Below are 17,278 nucleotides of genomic sequence, written 5' to 3'. Positions count from 1 at the left end.
CTAGCGGCAGGGTGACACACAACCTCGTGGGGAGACTGCCAGATGACCCCTGGTGACCTTATAGTGGGTACTGAGGGGCCGTTCTTTTGGGACACTCTTTGACCCCTCCAGAGGCTACCCAGTAGCAATGGTCACCCCCATGCCAGTGGTGCTGCCTGTCCTCAGCCACCCCCTTCCCCTCCTCCAGGGTCTTCCTGACTGGTCCTGGTGAATCCAGACCCCACTTGCCTGGGTGCTAGGGCACACTGTCATTGATATGTCCTCATCCTCCAGGTGCAGCCTCAGCAATGGTCACTGTTCCCAATGGCACTGCTGAACTGCTGACTCTCTTATTGGGCATGGCAGCTCTTGGAGGCAGGCTGTCGTCTTTAATAAGAATGGCACCCCTGGTGACAGTCACTTAATTGGCTGCAAACGGAAGAATGCATCACCCACCTCCCTATTTTGGCCCTGTTGGCGGAACTCCGATTGCCTCCACAAAATTATGCTCATAGTATGTGTGTTTTAGTGAGGGAGAGGGGGCTGAGGGGGAAAAGAGGATTCACAACCTTTAATTAAATACCTGCTCTCAGTCCAGAACTTCACAAGAGTGATATCCTCAGTGTTTAAAATGCCCCACATCACTAGAAGGGAAATGTTGTGTGATCCAGTCTTAGTTTCACTTTTTGCTTTGAGCAGAGCACACACACACAGCTCTGATGCCTTCAAGCTTTATACTTATGGATATCTGTTCTCATGTGCCTAGTCATAATAAGTAAACCCTCAATGTGTTTACCCAATCCCTTATGAGTGATTGATGCCTTGTGTCTTGTACAGTAAATAAGCCTAAATTATTATATCATTATAATAACACGTCACTCAAGAAACACAGTAGAATGGAAACTAACAGTGCCTTATAAGTGCTGATCACCAATAAACATTCAACATGACCCTTTTTAACATCCATTTTGATCATGTGGTTACCAAGGTTTAACAGGGCTGTCTGCGCAGAACTGTTGAGCTTTTCATCACCACACCATTGACAGCTGTGTCTCCATCTACCAAAAGCTCTAAGCTTGGAAACCTCCTCTTTAAATCTCTCCACATCTCTACTCCTTGCCCCTCTTCTAAGATGTTCCTTAAAAACTCTGTCTTTCACCAAGCTTTTGGTCACCAATCCTAATGTCTCCTTCTGGAGCTCAGTCACAAATTTTGTCTGATTGCACTCCTATGAGGTATTATGGGGCATTTTGCCATGTTAAGGGTGGTATAAATGCAAGTTGTTGTCATGTGACACAGCCATAATGGAAAGTGCACAAGCACAGACCTGTGTGCGAATTATCAATGTGGTGTAGTTATCATGGATAGCTGATCAATGCCCAAGTATGTCCAGGCTGTGTCTATAGAAATGTGATATGGTATAGAGATGGCCTCACAATATAGTCCTATTCACATTTTTCTTTCTCCCTCTCTCCATGTCTATCTTCTCGCTCTATCCATCTGTTTCACTCTCCTCACGACCACTCAAGTACGGTCCTGGGACTGTGTCACAAGAATATAATGGTAGGCGGCTCAATGCTAGGATATCTCTCTGTTGAATAATCACACCACTTATGTAGCTAATATATTGTATGTTGTTCATCTTCAGGGTAGTTTCAGAAACTATGGCCCAGCCAGTGACAGGACACTCAGGACATTTCAGCTCGAATGCTATTCCTATCTTAAATGTGCACAACACTTTTGTGCCTTCTCCATTTCATGACATGACATAAGAATAAACAGGCACAGCATCAATACTTGAAGTGGCTATTGCCTAGCAAAATCCATCCTAAGAGGAATAAAGCAGTTATCTGCACCAATACCACCTGGGTACTTGGCATTGTGTAAAAACACAATTACAAAAAACCTCCACATTTCAAATATGCAATCTCTGCTCAACCTGGTCAGTTTCTAGTTTAAAGAGAATATGTGCTCTTGTACTTCAGAGTAGCATTTTGCAGAAATGTGCCACTGTTATTGGTGTATAAAGGAAGACCAAACTGAAAGTCTCTTGCTAAGAACATGCACCACTTGTGGCAGTAACACAAAAATGAATATAATCACACCCATGATTTTCTGGAAAGAATTGTTCATGGCAAAGCTCTGATTATGTTCTGACGTGTTTCTCAGTGATACTTGTGGAAAAAAAAAACCTCATTGCTTCATCCGACTTTCCAATCTCAAGATCTTTCTTACCTGATTAAGAGGTGCAGAAAATTCCAACAGAAAGGGACAGAAAAATACAAACAAACCTTTCACAATTAGCTCTGCATAGTTGGACACTCCGGAACCTCCCTCTGACTCAATCACGCAGCGATAGTGGTCTGTGTCACTCCGTACGGTGTTAGCCACATTGAAGGTAGCTATGAATCGACGGTAGTTCAACACCTTGGTCTCCTTCATGGGTGTGTCCTTTCCACTGCGTCGCTAAGGAGAAGGATGGCAGTGTAAAGTTACATTTAAAAGAAGGTGGGGGGGTGCACTCATTCCATGGATAATCATGCAATTGCAGACAACAGAATGGCACTATTTTTGCCAGGAATGGAATAGTTGACCAAAGAGCTGCAATGGCGAGACATAGAAGGGTAATTTTAGCTTAGCCTAGCCTACCCATTGGAATGCTGGTTTTGCCCTAAGCTTGATGGAGAGTAAAATTGGGTGCTCTGTAAAACTATCATTCCATCCAACTCCATGGGTATCTCATCTCACAACCTATGTTAAAATTGCTCCCCATTAGTTGGGTTGGTTTCCTTGAAGATTCAGGAACTGTCTACTGGGAAATCTCTAGCCAAGCATTGCCAGAAAATCTGCTGGAGAAGGGATTGCAGTTTTCCAGTCCTCAATCTGGTTCTCATTCTAGTTTTATTGAGGTGTAACACACGCAGCTGGCAGAATGGGCGCCCCATGATGTGATTAACTGACCAGTCATGCCACAGCAGAGGGTTATCACATTTCTAGTTGGTGCTTCCGGTTTGGAGTCTCTCTGTCTGAAAAAGCACATTAGATATAGCAGTGCCCACTATGTATGATGTTCCAGCCGTTTATAACACTTGAACAATTGTTCACAGCACACAGCCCTGTGCCACACACACCAGAATAAAGCCAATTTCAATGCACAGTCTGTGCTGGGTTGATTGCTCTCAGTCACAGGGGAGTTATCTTTTTTTTTGTCTTTCACTACTTGAAGGTTAGGCCTGATCTTAATCAGCTGCAGCCTCCTGTTCCTGATCACGATCCAAGAACCCCTGCTGTGAGTGAGCGTGTGTAGATAGTGGGTGAGGCAATCAGGTTCAACTGTGCCATCCTGTGTCCGAGTTGCCTGGTGACACAAATTATCAAGGTTCACAGATGACTAATAGGCACTTGGTCGAGGCAACAAAGGGTACCTGGTGCCCATGTCTTCATAGCCAGGTAAAGGGCTTCCTGACAAGAGCAGGGAGAGAAATGACAAGAAAAAAATAAAGATATTCATAAAGCAGTGTCCACTGGGAATTGTTCACAGCTCACAGCTGCCACATAATAGGAAGTTATATATTTGCTCTTGCATGCCCTCTCATGCCTCTCCATTCTTTACAGGTGTTGTGAGGCTGAGTGACTGTGAAAGCATCACAAATGAACCTGCTCCTGCCCAAACATGCTCGCAGGTGTGGTTAAGTTGGTAAGACTATCACCTCTGAATTGGAAGGTTGTGGGTTTAAGTTGCACTCCCGAGACATGAGCACAAAATCTAAGGTGGCACTTCAGCACAGTACTGAGGGAGTGCTGCATTGCCTGAGGTGCCATCTTTAGAATGAGATGGTAAACCAAATGTTGAGTAAAATGGGCCTATGCTGTCTGGAGTTTAAAAGAATGAGAGGTGATCTCAGTGAAACGTATATGATCCTTGACAGGATAGATGCTGAGACACTGTTTCCCTAGGCTGATGAGTCTAGAAACAGGGCATATAGGCTCAAGATAAGGGGATGGCCATTTTGATTGAAATGAGACAAAATTCCTTCATTCTCAGCTGTGGATGCTCAGCGATTGAGCGCATTCATGACAGAAATCAATAGATTTAAGGAAATCAAGGGAGATTGGACAGGAATTGGAGTTGAAACCAAAGATCACCATGATTTTATTAAATGGCACAGCAGACTTAAAGGGCCACATGGCCTCGTCCTGTTCCTATTTCTTAATTTCTTATGATCCGTCTGTCCTTCCAGGTGAAGGCAAAAGATCACACAGCACAATTTGAAGAAGAGCCGGGCGGTTTCTACCCTGTGTTATGGCCAATATTCATCCCTCAGCCAACGTCACTTAAAGAACAGATCATCTGCTCATTATCTCATCAATGTTTGTCGGACTGTGCTATGTTAAATTTGGCTGCCACATTTTCTGCACTGTAATAGTGACTATTCTTCAAAAGTACCTCATGGACCATAACACACTTTGAGATACCCTGAAGTTATGATGGGTGCTATATAAATGCAAATTTCTTCATTTCAAAAGGTGCCAAGGGATAGCGATCAGGAATAGTCCCAAGTTCTCTTTCCCTCCCTAACTCAGGTACTAAGACAAACTAAGCGTCTACAAGGGATCAGATTTGAAACACCCAAGTGTGGATTGTGAAAGTTATTTTTTTTATTATTAATGTAAGATGAACATGAACCCAAAAGACAGCGTTTAGTAAATGCATTGCAACTATGTACTTCTGGGGCGGAATCTTATTGAGGCGGCAGTGGTCTTGCCTGCTGGCTGGAGAGCTGGCAAGAAACCCATGTTGCCTTTTTTACAAAAGGCCCACTGATCCGCGAGCTAATCAGGCAGTGGCGAGGCCAGCAGCGGGCCTTCCCCTGGAATCAGGACCCGGGGGTGGAAGCCTCGCTTATTGAGTGCTGCCAGCCAATCAGATGCCACTGCCCTTGTGCTCAGCAGCGCCACTGGTGAGGCTGTGGCTGCTGCTGGAAGGACAGCCACCCCCACCAGAGCTCCAGGATCATGGAGCGACCCAAATCAGAGCTAATTAACGTCAAGAGGGGTTTCGCGAGGTTAAGGTAGCAGGGAGAGGAGTCGGCAGCAAGGGCAAGGGGGTGGCTCTCAGCGGGCAACCCCTTTCCTATGTTGAGTCCCTCGATCAGGCACTGGGTGCCTATGGTTGAGGAACCCCTACCTCCCCCCAGCACCCTCTCTGGGGGCTGACAAGCTGGCCACATACTGTATGGCGACAGGCCCATCTGCAGCTAGATTAATATTGTTGGTGGTGGATGAGGCCCATAAGTCGTCATTAATTGGCCACTTAAGGGCCTCAACTGACAGTGAAGCGGGAAGGTTCGACCATGGGTCTTCCTGTCCATAATGTAAATCTGGTGGAGGCAGGGAGGTGGCGGGGTTCAGGTACACCACCATCCCGCCTAATTAAATGTCTTTCCCACCTCCAAGCTCACCACCAGCGAGAGCAGAAGATTCTGCTCTAGGACTCAAAGGAACCTATTTGAACATAACAAACTATCAATATTCTTGCAACAAAAGGACATAAATAATGGTTATGATGAGATACACAGATAAGGCATTTCATGAATTAAACATTTCATTGCAAAATGGTCACTAGTGCCAGGCAGGCTTCTCAAGTCTTAAACAACAGCTAGTTCTCTGTCTTTTCATGCTTGTTGCTTTGTATATTTTCTAAAGTCACTCAGTGATTGCTTGCTTTTTCAGCTTCACAGCAGTGTGCCAGGTTGGTGGTTCAGCAGTTATGTAATGAGGCTGTGACAACAGCTACAGTGCTTTAATCACCAATGTTGTGAGACTGATTTAAAAACCTATTTTTCAATTCTACTGGTTGATCATCTTAAAATAGAAGACAACTTTATAAAACTTCTTGGTAATCTAAAATCTTTAAAAATCGTTTCATCACTGAATGTCTGGGGTCTCCTAAAGGAGTAAGAGTTACAATTTTGAAATAAATTGGATTTAAATGTAACACGCACATCTGACTAGACACCCACACTATGAGCATCACCGTTGAATGATATTCTTTGTCTGTTTTCTTCCATTCCTTTCTCTCCTGAAAATGTTGATGTATTGCTAGGACACAATCCTCAAGTGCTGGACACTCTTCGGTCACACTTCTCAGTATCCACAATAAATCAACATTTAACAGAATAGTACCATTTTTTAAATTAAATTACAGCATGTGGGCATTGCTGGCTAGGCCAGCATTTATTGCCCATCCCTAATTGCTCTTGAGAAAGTGGTAGTGAGCTGCCTTCTTGGACTGCTGCAGTCCCTATGGTGAAGGTATACCCACAGTGCTGTTAGGGACGAGGGATTTCAGTTATGCGAAGTGATTGGCGTAACTGAGATTGGCCTCATTCGAGCAGGAATAGTTAAGAGGAAATCTAAGAGATGTTCAAAATTGTGAGAGGTTTGATAGAGTAAATAGGGAGAAATGGTTTCCCCTGCGAGAAAAGCCATGGAAACCAGAGAACATGGGTTTAAGGCAACTGGCAAGAAAAGAAGCTTTGAGGAGATGAGAATATTTTTTAACAATATGTCTCCTGCCAACGCAAGATGGCCATGCAAGACAGCCACCAATACCTGCCTGCACATGTGCGCTTGTCCGCGCATGCACAGAAGCCACAGAATGTCATTTGCAGGAGACATAGCGCTGCTTGAATCTTATGTGGATCCTGAAGCCATTCACCCAGCTTCCGGATGGGCAGTTGGGCCGTGGCCTCCCTGCAGTTTCTGGGGATCGGGATGGGGAGGGAGGGGAAACTTCTGATCCAGCCGGTGATGGCCACAATTCCATTTGCAGCTCTGCTGCTTTTCCCGGTGACAGACCGGGATTAAGGGGAAGAGGGTCCGGAGTGGGAGATTTAGAAACTATGGGAAGGCTGCAATTGCAAACGTTATAAAGACACTGCTTCCATTTAGTAAAAGCTGTTAACTTGATGCTGCCGGCGCTTTAATGTTTGCAACTCCAGGTTGTGATAACCGCGCATGTGCCCTGCTGCACATTGCCCCCGATAAAGATGGCAGCCACACATGCAACTGGACATGCACGGCACTGGCAGCAGACACAGCCTTTTTTCATGCAATGAGTAGTTATAGTCCGGAATGCACTGCCTGAAAGGGTTGAGGAAGTAACTGTCAAAAAGGAATTGGATATGTACTTAAAGAGGAAAACATTTTCAGTGCTATATGGAGAGCATGGGATTGGGCAGTCGCTCTCACCTCACCTCTGATGCACTGCCTTCAGGAGAGAAGAGCGGTTAATTGGAAATTAAAAAAAGAGTGTAATTGTGCTAAAGCTATGGGAGTAGTTATTGTTCCTGAGGCTGACAATCTTGCTGACTGACTCTCTGTATGATAACAGCAAGCCAGTCTAGGGAAACAGATGAAGGGACAATCATTTCACATCAAGGTGACTGGAACAATATCCATTTTGTTTAATTCCTTTTTTTTTTTACCTGTAGCCATAGCTTGTCAGAGAACGATGTCTGTCCATTGGCCATACACTGGAATGTGGCGTTCTGCCCAGCATTAACTTCTACATTCTGCAGGCGACGGAAATGGGGAGATTTGGCTGATGAGAAGAAGAACAAAGTTAAGTGTATTTTTAACAAGGTGGGAAAATGTGCAGTACATCATAGACCACTCGCACTTTGTACAATACTGTGGGAATTAGATTGACTTACTAGCCCATGGTGCTCAAGAACAGGCTGTGAACTTGTTCAGAGAGACTTGGGTGGACTCATACAAGGGAGATAAAAAGTTAGCATGCAGGTACAACAGCAATTAGGAAAGCGAATGACGTGCTGGCTTTCATTGCAAGTGTACAAGAACAGAGAAGTGTTGCTACAATTGTACAGGGCTTTGGTGAGAATACTGTGTGTAGTTTTGGTCTCCATATTATAGGGAAGGATACACTTGCATTGGAGGCAGTACAGCGATGTTCACCAAATTGGTATCTGGGATGAGAGGGTTGTCCTATGATGAGAGGATGAGTAAAGTTTTTGATATTCCCTGGAGTTTAGAAGAACAAGAGGTGATCTCATTGAAACATTCAAGGTTCTGAAGGGGATTGACAGGGTAGACACTGAGAGGTTGTTTCCCCTGGCTGGATACTCTCGAATAATGGGGTGCAGTTTCAGGGTAAGAGATTGAGATGAGGAAAAATTTCTTCACTCAAAGAATGCTCTGCTCTGGGGGGGTTGTGGATGCACTATCATTGAATATGGGCGGTAATTTCCCATCTCCCCAGCGTTAGATTTGGGGGATACCCCAAAGATGCGCTGGGGAATCCCTCTCGGAACTCCACAGGTAAGCACTTGCACGGCAATTGCCCAGAAGTGCACATTTCCACTTGGCAATTGCGCTGTGCTGGGAACCATCCGAAAATGCGATTTAAATGCAAACTTTGGATGATTCCGATAGGGCTACTCCAATGTTTACTCAGAAATAGTTAGAAGGATTAAAACCTCTTCTAACTTCTGGGTAACAATTGTAAAGACCCAGAACGACCCCCCACCGGAATCCCAATACCCCCACCCTCCCAGGGTACTCCCCCACCCCTGACTAATCACCCTCCATGGTATTCCCCAGTCCTCTGACCCACCATGTGATTCCCCAATCCGAACGGGACTCCTCATCCAACCACCCCCCACGTTGGGCTCGACTCTCGCTTCCCGCCCTGACCGAAACCCACCACCCCCGAGGTCCGACCAGACACACAATGCCTGATGTCCGACCCACCCCCCACCCGCCACCCTCGAATGTCTAACTACCCCAACTCTCCTCCTGAATGTCCGACCCCAACCAGCCTCCACCCCCAAGTGTCTGACCCCAACCCCTCCCGAATCTCCAAACCCCTCCCGAATAAACGACCCCCCCACCCCCTCCCAAACGTCTGAAACCCCTCACTACCCCGAATGTCCGACACCCCCACCACCCTGAATATCCAACCACCCCCCTCACCATTCCGAATGTCCGACCCCCCCACCCCATCCCAAATGTCTGACCCCCCTACCACCTCGAATGTCCGACACCCCCAACACCCTCCCGATGTCCGAAACCCTCCCCCCATCCCCACCCGGCATCCGAACACCCCCATCCTCCAAATCCTATCCATTTACCTTCTGCCTGGCTGTCAATTTCCATTGGACCTTTAAACCCACCTGCTTTACAGCAGCTAGTGCCGTAAAAAGGGGGGGGGGGGGGGGCGCGTGTCTCCCTTCAATCCGACAGTGCTGGGCTGCAACACTGGATCTGGGAGGCAGCCGCACTGCCTGGTTCTCACCCAGCGTGAGTCGGAAGGTCAGGTGAGACAGGCACGGAAGAAATTTGGCGTAGGTAAGTAGGCATGGAGTGACAATCCGACGCTGACTGCCACTCCGAGGAAGTTGCAGCCCTATGGTTAGGGCAGTGATGGACACTTTTCGTCCATTCAGGGAATCAAGGGATTGGGGGTCGGGTAGGAAAATGAAACTGAAGCCCATTATTGTATTAAACGGAGCAACAGGCTCAATGGGCCAAATGGTCTCCTCCTACTCCTAGTTCTTAAATTCTTATGTTGTTTTTCCCTTGAAGACTTTACATTTCCCTGAAAAGTGAACAGATGCTGGCTGACCTGCTGAGCATTTTTCAGCATCTTCTGTTTTCATTTCAGATTTCCAACAATTGCCGTATTTGGCCTTTGTTTGACTAGTCTCTCCCCTCTTCATTCACACAGTAAATTACAAAGGAAATGGCACAAAAATTACAGAACACTGGACCCCAAGGAGAATCTTGCCTCAGTTGTGCACAATGATTTATGTATATTGCAGCATAAGGGACACCAGCTTATCATTATGGGGGGATATGGACGGGGTGGTGTACATAGCTCTAAATGAACACTGAGCTCCGAGTTCTCGGTATGTACTAGCGAATCTCCATGCCAGAGTGACTAATTTGTAAATCTACCCACAAGACAAGGCACAGCAGAACTGACTTTCCAATCCCGGTTTGAAGCAGTGGGGTCAAAGGGCAGCAAACATAATGCTCGCTGATGTAACCTTAGGACCCCTTATGGGATTTTGTCAAGCCAGCTTTGTTATGTACTCACAGTCAACCCCAGCTAGGCTTGGGTCTTCCAGCAGGAGCTTGCTGATGTCAGAAGAGGACAGAGGGTAAAGACTTCGTACACAACAACAGCTCCTAAAGGTTGCAGCTGACACTTAAAGGGCTGCTTTATTCTTTCTGGGGAAAACAGCTTAGCTGTAGTCTAACAAGGCAGAGCGCCTTCATTTTAGGATGTTGGTTTGGAGAGGGATTCTTCCGGCAAGGAAGAAGAGAGAGATGGAGGGTTGGAAAAGAAGGAAGGAAGAATAAAGAACGAACAGGTCTGTACGTGCACATCGGTTACTTCATTTTTGACTCCCAACAGGAAAACTAAAAACTCTGCTTGGTAGATTGTGTCCGACATATTAAAAACTGTCAGGCAACCAAAGGATAACAGAATTAAGGTGAATAGTCTTAGAAGTTCTATCAGTGTAAGAGCAGCCAGAACTTTTCATAATACCAAGAGAATTATGCCTCCTACAATGCGCTTCCTCTCACCCAATTAAACAGGGACTTTGTTAATTTTTTCTGAACTTTGTATGATTGCTAATACTCCAGAAACCTATGCATGTTTCAAACTACTTCAAACCGCAACCTTTGTTGCATTATTATTTGGCAAGGTGAACCCAGCAAAGCAACCTTACAATGCAATGCACTGGCATGATGCATATTCGTCTGCTCATGTATACTAGGATACGCAATGGACTCTTGAGTGACCCTCTAATTGTGCTCATACCTGCAGCATCTCAAAAGTACTTTACACAACAATAACACTATCTTTCATTACATAGCACTTTTAACATGGTAAAACATGTCAAGGCACTTCACAGGAACATTCGCAAACATAAAACATGTCAGGAGAGCTGACCAAAAGCTTGGTCAAGGAGTTAGCTTTAGGGAATATCTTCAAGAAGGGGAGAGAGCTAGAGATGGAGAAGTTTGGGACAGAATTGTGTCAGACTAGGGGTAGAGGAGTTCAGTAAAAATACTTCCACTTATACTGCATCTCATCATCTTAAAGTACTTCACACATGATTTTGAACTGACATGTCAATCAGTTAAAGGTGTCAGCCATTCTACACCAATGACAGGCCACAACCAGCAATTAAATTATTGACCAGTTAATCTGTCTTCTTCTGCTATTAGTTGAGAGGTATAACAATGACTAAAACCAGTGAGAATTCCCAACCCTTCTTCAAACGTTGCCCTGAAATCTTAAATGTCCAACTGAACAACAGCAACGGGCTCAATGAGACTCAGGATCATGTCCTAGGCTCAACCATGTTCAGTTGCTTCATCAATCACCTTCTCACTGTTAAACTTCTGACAGCCAGTTGGTGAAGGAGGAGACCAGAAATCAATCTTAACTTAGTTTTAAATTTATTCACAAGTGAACCATTACTAACGTAGGTTAATCTTGTCAGAACTGAAAAAAACTCCCAACTTAAGTTAGTAAGACAGGGTCTAAAAGGGTTCCAAAAATTGCACCATACTACAAAGATACCTAGGTGAAGCACAAGTGTTGTAATGGTGTTAGCAGTGCTTTTCTGACCATACATTCATTGAACAGCCACACAACCCCAAGATAAGGGCAGTTTATCTCCTAATTCTACAACCTGCCAACGATGTCAATAAATGTCTCTTCATACACTTTTGTGTGAAATCAAATAAACAAATAAACTCTTTTTTTATATTTGTTCACGGGATGTGGGCGTCACTGGCTAGGGCAGCATTTGTTGCCCATCCCTAATTGCCCTTGTTCAGAAAGCACTTAAGAGTCAACCCATGTTATTGTGGATCTGGAGTCACATGTAGACCAGACCAGGTAAGGACAGCAGATTTCCTTCCCTAAAGGGCATTAGTGAACCAGATGGGTTTTTATGACAATCGACAATGGTTTCATGGTCACCATTAGATATGGACAGGCTCTGCTCGAGGGTGTTCATTGCAGCAGTAAGACATTGGTGTTGATCCTTTTCAAAGGTGACAGGCCCTATAAATAAAGCCTAGGATACTGCATGCTTTATTAACTGCGCTGTTCCTGGGCCTGGCCAAAGTGGCAATTAACAGATCCAGACAGGGAGAGATTGAGGGGGTTGTTTGACCTGACACCCTGCCTCTCTTTCATGGCTGCCACTGTGCCCAGCTAGAGGGAGCACACGGTGTCCATCGGTCCACTTGGAAACCTTCTGTAGCCGGTGGGTGCCGTATGATTGGCAATGCATCATCTCCCCTCAAAATGTTATTTTAATTTGATAAGTTTCCTTTAAGTTTTTTGTTGTTACAGTGCCCCTTTAGGGGGTAGTTCATTCATCAAAGTTATTGAAACAGAGGCTGCAACTTCACACATTCAAAATATACATTGGACACAGGACTCCTCAATGCCACAGAAATTACAGGCAGCCTGGGAATCCATGAACCAACTTAATATTCTATTGCATGGGCCTGCCAAATTCCAGATAGGAAAAGGGAGGATACCCACATAGCGAGCCTCCCAGCAGTGGTCCTGCCACCTCCGGATGGCAGGTTGGAATGTCACGGCTGATGAGAGCAGGGAAGAGGAGGGTGTGAAGCAGCAGCCCGGACAGGAAACCCCTTGGCGCAGAATGGAACGGCACAGGGGGAAATTCCACAAGGCGGCTCAGACTGTGGGGCCGAGGATTCCAAGAGAGATTTCAGGCCCCTGGGGCCAATGAGGAATTCCATCCGAACAGGGGTTAGTTTGGGCGGGAATGCTCCACACGCCTGAGCGGCCTCAACACCGCGAGAGCAGCAGCGTCTCCTTTTACTGTTTTGAGTAGAAGTCAAATAAACAAATTAACTAATAAACTAATTAACAGGCCCTTAAAGGGGCTCTGTAAAAAGAAAAATCAAAGGCGTTAGCAGAAACTTATGAAGTTAAATTTAAGTAACATTCCTGGGGGGTGATAATGCACTCCAACCCCTGCAACACCCATGGGTCACGGAAGGCCTCAAGCATGTACCGGTGGACACCACATGCTCCCTCTCCAAGGACATTCTGGCGAGCTCCTAGCTGCAGAAGAGAGGCAGGCAGTCAGGCTCAGCGATTCCCTCACCTGCCCGCTGCCTGGACCAATTAATGTGCCCCTTGGCCCAGTCCCAGGAGCCGCCTAAATGGGAGGTATTTTGCCCTGCCCGTCCCCCACCAAAGATGGTGGTCAAAGATCAGGGGCATTGGGCTGAAATGCAAACAAAACGTGAGGAGCAGCCCCTCAAATAATGGAATAGGAGCTACAAACTTGGGCAAATGTGGATCACAGACTCTGCAGAAAGTACAGGCAGCTTGGAAATCCTCGAGCCTACATAATCTTCTGTTGTTCAGAACAGTGTCTCTTTATACTCCGTTGAGCAGAAAAATTAAACAAATGGACAAATAAACTAATTAACAGCCCCTTAAAGGGGACTGTAACAAAAACAAAACTTTAAAGGTGACTTATCAAACCAAATTAAAATAATGTTCCGAGGACTGATGATGCACTCTAGCCCCTGTGGCGCCAGCTGGGGAAGGCCTCAAGCATATTGGCAGACACCACACGCTCCTTCTCCAGGGACTCCCGGGTGTGAACGTAGCCATGGAAGAAGGGCAGACGGTCAGTTCGAATGACCTCTCAGTCGCCCGCTGTCTGGACCTGTTAATGGTCACCCTGGCCAGGCCCAGGAGCAGGCCAACAAGGAGGTCATCAGCCCTGACCACCCCCACTCCACACCCGGTGGCCAAAGGTCAGGAGCGTGACGCTGAAGTGCCAACAAATCTTGAGGAGCAGCCCCTCAAATAATGGAAAAGGGGTTGTAACCCTGGGCAACCTACATATGCATGGAACATGGACTCCTCAAGGCCAGAAAACACAGGCGGTCTGGGAGTCCGTGAAACATCTTAACTGCCTGTTGCACGTGACAGTGTTTCTTTTTATACTCCTTAGAGCATCAATAAAAGAAAATAGACTAACAAATAAGCTAATGAACAAATTAACATCCCCTTAAAGGGGCACTGTAACAAAAGACAAAACTTTAATGGAAGCTTGTCAAATTAAATTAAAATAATGTTCCAGGGATTGATGATGCACACCACCCCTGAGGCGCCCGCTGGTCGCAGAAAGCCTCAAGCGCACTGGCAGACGCCGCACGCCCCCTCTCCAGGGACAACTGGCCACAAACATAGCCGCAAAATAGGGGCAGACAGTTGGGTGTAACGACCCTCTCCACGGCCCGCTGACTGGACCTGTTAATGGTCACCTTGGCCAGGTCCAGGAGTGGGCTAACAAGCAGGTCCTCCTATCTGCCCACCCACCCTCCCCTCCAGACCAGGTGGCTAAAGATCAGGAGAGTGTGTGGCTGAAGTGCAACCAAATCAAAAAGGGGCTGCAATCTCTCACAATCTATGTAAATGTGGAACACAGACCCCCTCAAGGCTGCAGAAAATACAAGCATCCTTGAACTATCTTAATCACCTGTTGCACAGGATAGCGTCCCTTTTTGTCTCTTTTCCCTTTTTTAAATAATTTATCTGTGAGTCACATATCTTTCCTCCACCTTCAGCCACCATGCCCTAAGAGGGAATTAGCGACTATCGATTTCTACTGGATTGATCCATGATTGTGCTTGGCAAAGTGCTGCAGTGGTTAGCTGTTGCCTTCTGTAGTATGGCTGACCAGGAAACTCTCTCACTCTTACCGCCTGCCATCAGGCGTGTTGGAAGGAGGCTGATAATCAACCTGTTCGGCCATGTTATGAACACACCTTCCTTGGCCATCAAGTCCTGGAGTGGGACTTAAACCACTTTATACTCTTTTAAAACCAATAGAATAAACAAACTAACAGCCCCTTAAAGGGGCACTGCAACAAAAAAGTTAAACTTTAAAGAAACTTTAAACTTTATCGAGTTAAAATGTAAATCCTGGGGCTGATAATGCACTCCAGCTGCTGCAGTGCTAAATATCAGCAAATCAGGTGAGATTTGAACCCTTGCCCCCAGAGAATTAGCCTGGGCCTCTGGATTATTGGCTCAGTGACATTACCACCACACCACCACCTCCCTACTACTGTCACTAATTATGCGCACAAGTGTTGTTCCAATGAGTGCTCCCCAACTGTATACACGTAACTGTAATTTATACAATTAACAGGCCCAGGCATAAGGTCAGAATGGGGATGTTCACTGATGACTGCATTGCGTTCATTTCCGTCCACAACTCAGCATGGCTCACCACCACTTTCTCGAGCGCAACTAAGGATTGGCAATAAGTGCTGTTCTTGCCAGTTCACATCCATGAAATAACAAAAATAAAATTTAACATCTAATCCAAAGGATAACTCTTGCAACAATGAGCCAATGGTATGCTTGGTGTGCCCTGGGAGCGTGTACTGCAAAAGCTCATACCAGCCTGCAATGTTTCACATTTATTTTAATGGTTGGAAAATCACACAGCAGGAATGTGCAGTTTTGCCTGACGTGCTGCCTCGATTTAACAACTATATGTCCCTTTCCACCAAGCTTTTACCTTAACTGCAGTTAGAAGTGTCCCAGATGGCTCAATACCAATAATTTGGTTTTGCTGCCCAAAATAAAGAGAGGGGCAGTTAATCTATAAAGGAGAGAGTATGTGCATCAAGCACACATTCACTTGTATGAATGTAAATTTGTTCTGCACAGTGAACCAATGCTGAAATTATCAGGGGAAAATTTGAGAATAATCCATGTCATTAAAAACTTGCTAAACATTGGCCAACAAGGAAATCCTGCCTGTGGTGCCTTCTCAAGTCACTTGTAGTAAACCTTACGATAATTTAGACCTGGACTTCCAAAAAAGACATTCACAAGATGCTGCTAGGCAGGTGTTACACATGCTGAAAGGATGAACAGATGAATGAGAAACTGGCTGAAAAGAAGAAGGTCAGTGTTACTTCAGGGTGTTGGATTGGCATTAAGGGAGGTCCCCCATAGATCAGTGTGGGAACCTGTTTCATGTCCCATCAATGGCATAGGCTCAGATTTTCAGCTTTGACAGAAATCCATCACAAAGTTGGTATGATTGAATTTTTTGTGCTGGGCCAACTCTAGCTCTGAAGTGGAGTCATATGGACTTGAAACGTTGACTCTATTTCTCCCTCCACAGATGCTGCCAGGCCTGCTGAGTTTTATTGGCCACCACTGCCCCCGGTGAATGATCCTGGGTGAACCTGACTTTGAGTAGGATTGCCACATAGCCTGGGCTGCTTGCCTCTTGGAACAATACACAGCTGCCGCAGACAGGCCTATTACCAAACAAAATTTGACTCTGAACCGCAAAAATTAATCTTAGGAAAAGTGGTCAAAAGCTTGGTCAAAGAGGTAGATTCTGAGAAGCATCTTCAGAGGTAGAAATGTTGAGAGGCTTAAAAAGGGAATTCTAGAGCTTCAGGCCTACGCAGCTGAAATGCACAGCCACCTGTACTGGGGCAAAGAAATTCAAGGATGAGCAAGAGGCTAGAATTGGAGGAGTGCAGAGATCTTGGAGGGTTATAGAGCTGGTGGATGGTTATAAAGATAAGAGGGGTGGGCGGGACATCGAAGGATTTGAAGACAAGGGTGGGAATTTTAAAATTGAAGCATTGCCGGACCTGGAGTCAATGAAGGTCATGGGATATAGGAACATAATCGACCATGATCGATTACACTATCTTAGGAGTAGGTGGAGTTAAATTTGAAATCCCCTCCCACCCACGATAGCAGTATTGGATGCCAATAGCAGGTGAAAATCTATCAGAACGCATGCCAAAAATACTCAGAAGATGTTGCAAGTTGAAGGTGTGCATACAGTGTAACAAATCTACAGGCCCTCTTGGGCAAATGACCATACTTGTTTGATAATAATTTGATTTGTGAAGCCTTTGGAAGTGATGAGTGCAGCAAGGCTTTCAATTGTAAGTTGCAGCTTGACTGTTGAGAGGCGGGTTTGCGTAAGATACAATCAAAGGGATTCAAGAGTTTGGGCGTGGCTGAGCAAAAACAGTGCGTGGGGTCTTGTTGTAGCATCGGAGGTCTTCCTGCTGGCTGGAGAGTTGGTGAGAGACCTGTGCTGCCTTTTACCGAGAAGGCTCACCAAACCACAGGTCAATCAGGTAGTGGCGAGGCCAATGGTGGGCCTTCCCTTGGAATCAAGGCCCCAGGGGCGGAAGTCCC

The 17,278-nt window shown here is 45.8% G+C and overlaps 1 protein-coding gene and 1 non-coding gene across 13 annotated transcripts in view; both read right to left on the bottom strand.

Moving 5' to 3' along the window:
* LOC144679979 (receptor-type tyrosine-protein phosphatase mu) overlaps window positions 1–17,278 on the bottom strand; it is an 855,381-nt gene that overhangs the window by 533,972 nt on the left and 304,131 nt on the right. For all 12 annotated transcript variants that reach the window (XM_078541013.1, XM_078541014.1, XM_078541019.1 and 9 more), the window contains exons 5-6: window positions 7,470–7,585; window positions 2,271–2,445 (exon numbers count right to left, since the gene is read on the bottom strand). In XM_078541013.1, the coding sequence (XP_078397139.1) occupies window positions 2,271–2,445; window positions 7,470–7,585 (291 nt within the window). The remainder of the gene's footprint in view (window positions 1–2,270; window positions 2,446–7,469; window positions 7,586–17,278) is intronic.
* Window positions 11,570–11,694, bottom strand: LOC144680147 (U4atac minor spliceosomal RNA). The gene has a single exon (XR_013576507.1). It is a non-coding gene; the product is annotated as a U4atac minor spliceosomal RNA (small nuclear RNA).

The sequence above is a fragment of the Cetorhinus maximus genome, chromosome 4 (genome assembly GCF_964194155.1).
Source record: "Cetorhinus maximus chromosome 4, sCetMax3.hap1.1, whole genome shotgun sequence".
Taxonomy (NCBI): Eukaryota; Metazoa; Chordata; class Chondrichthyes; order Lamniformes; family Cetorhinidae; genus Cetorhinus; species Cetorhinus maximus.
This window is presented reverse-complemented; position numbering and strand designations above follow the sequence as displayed.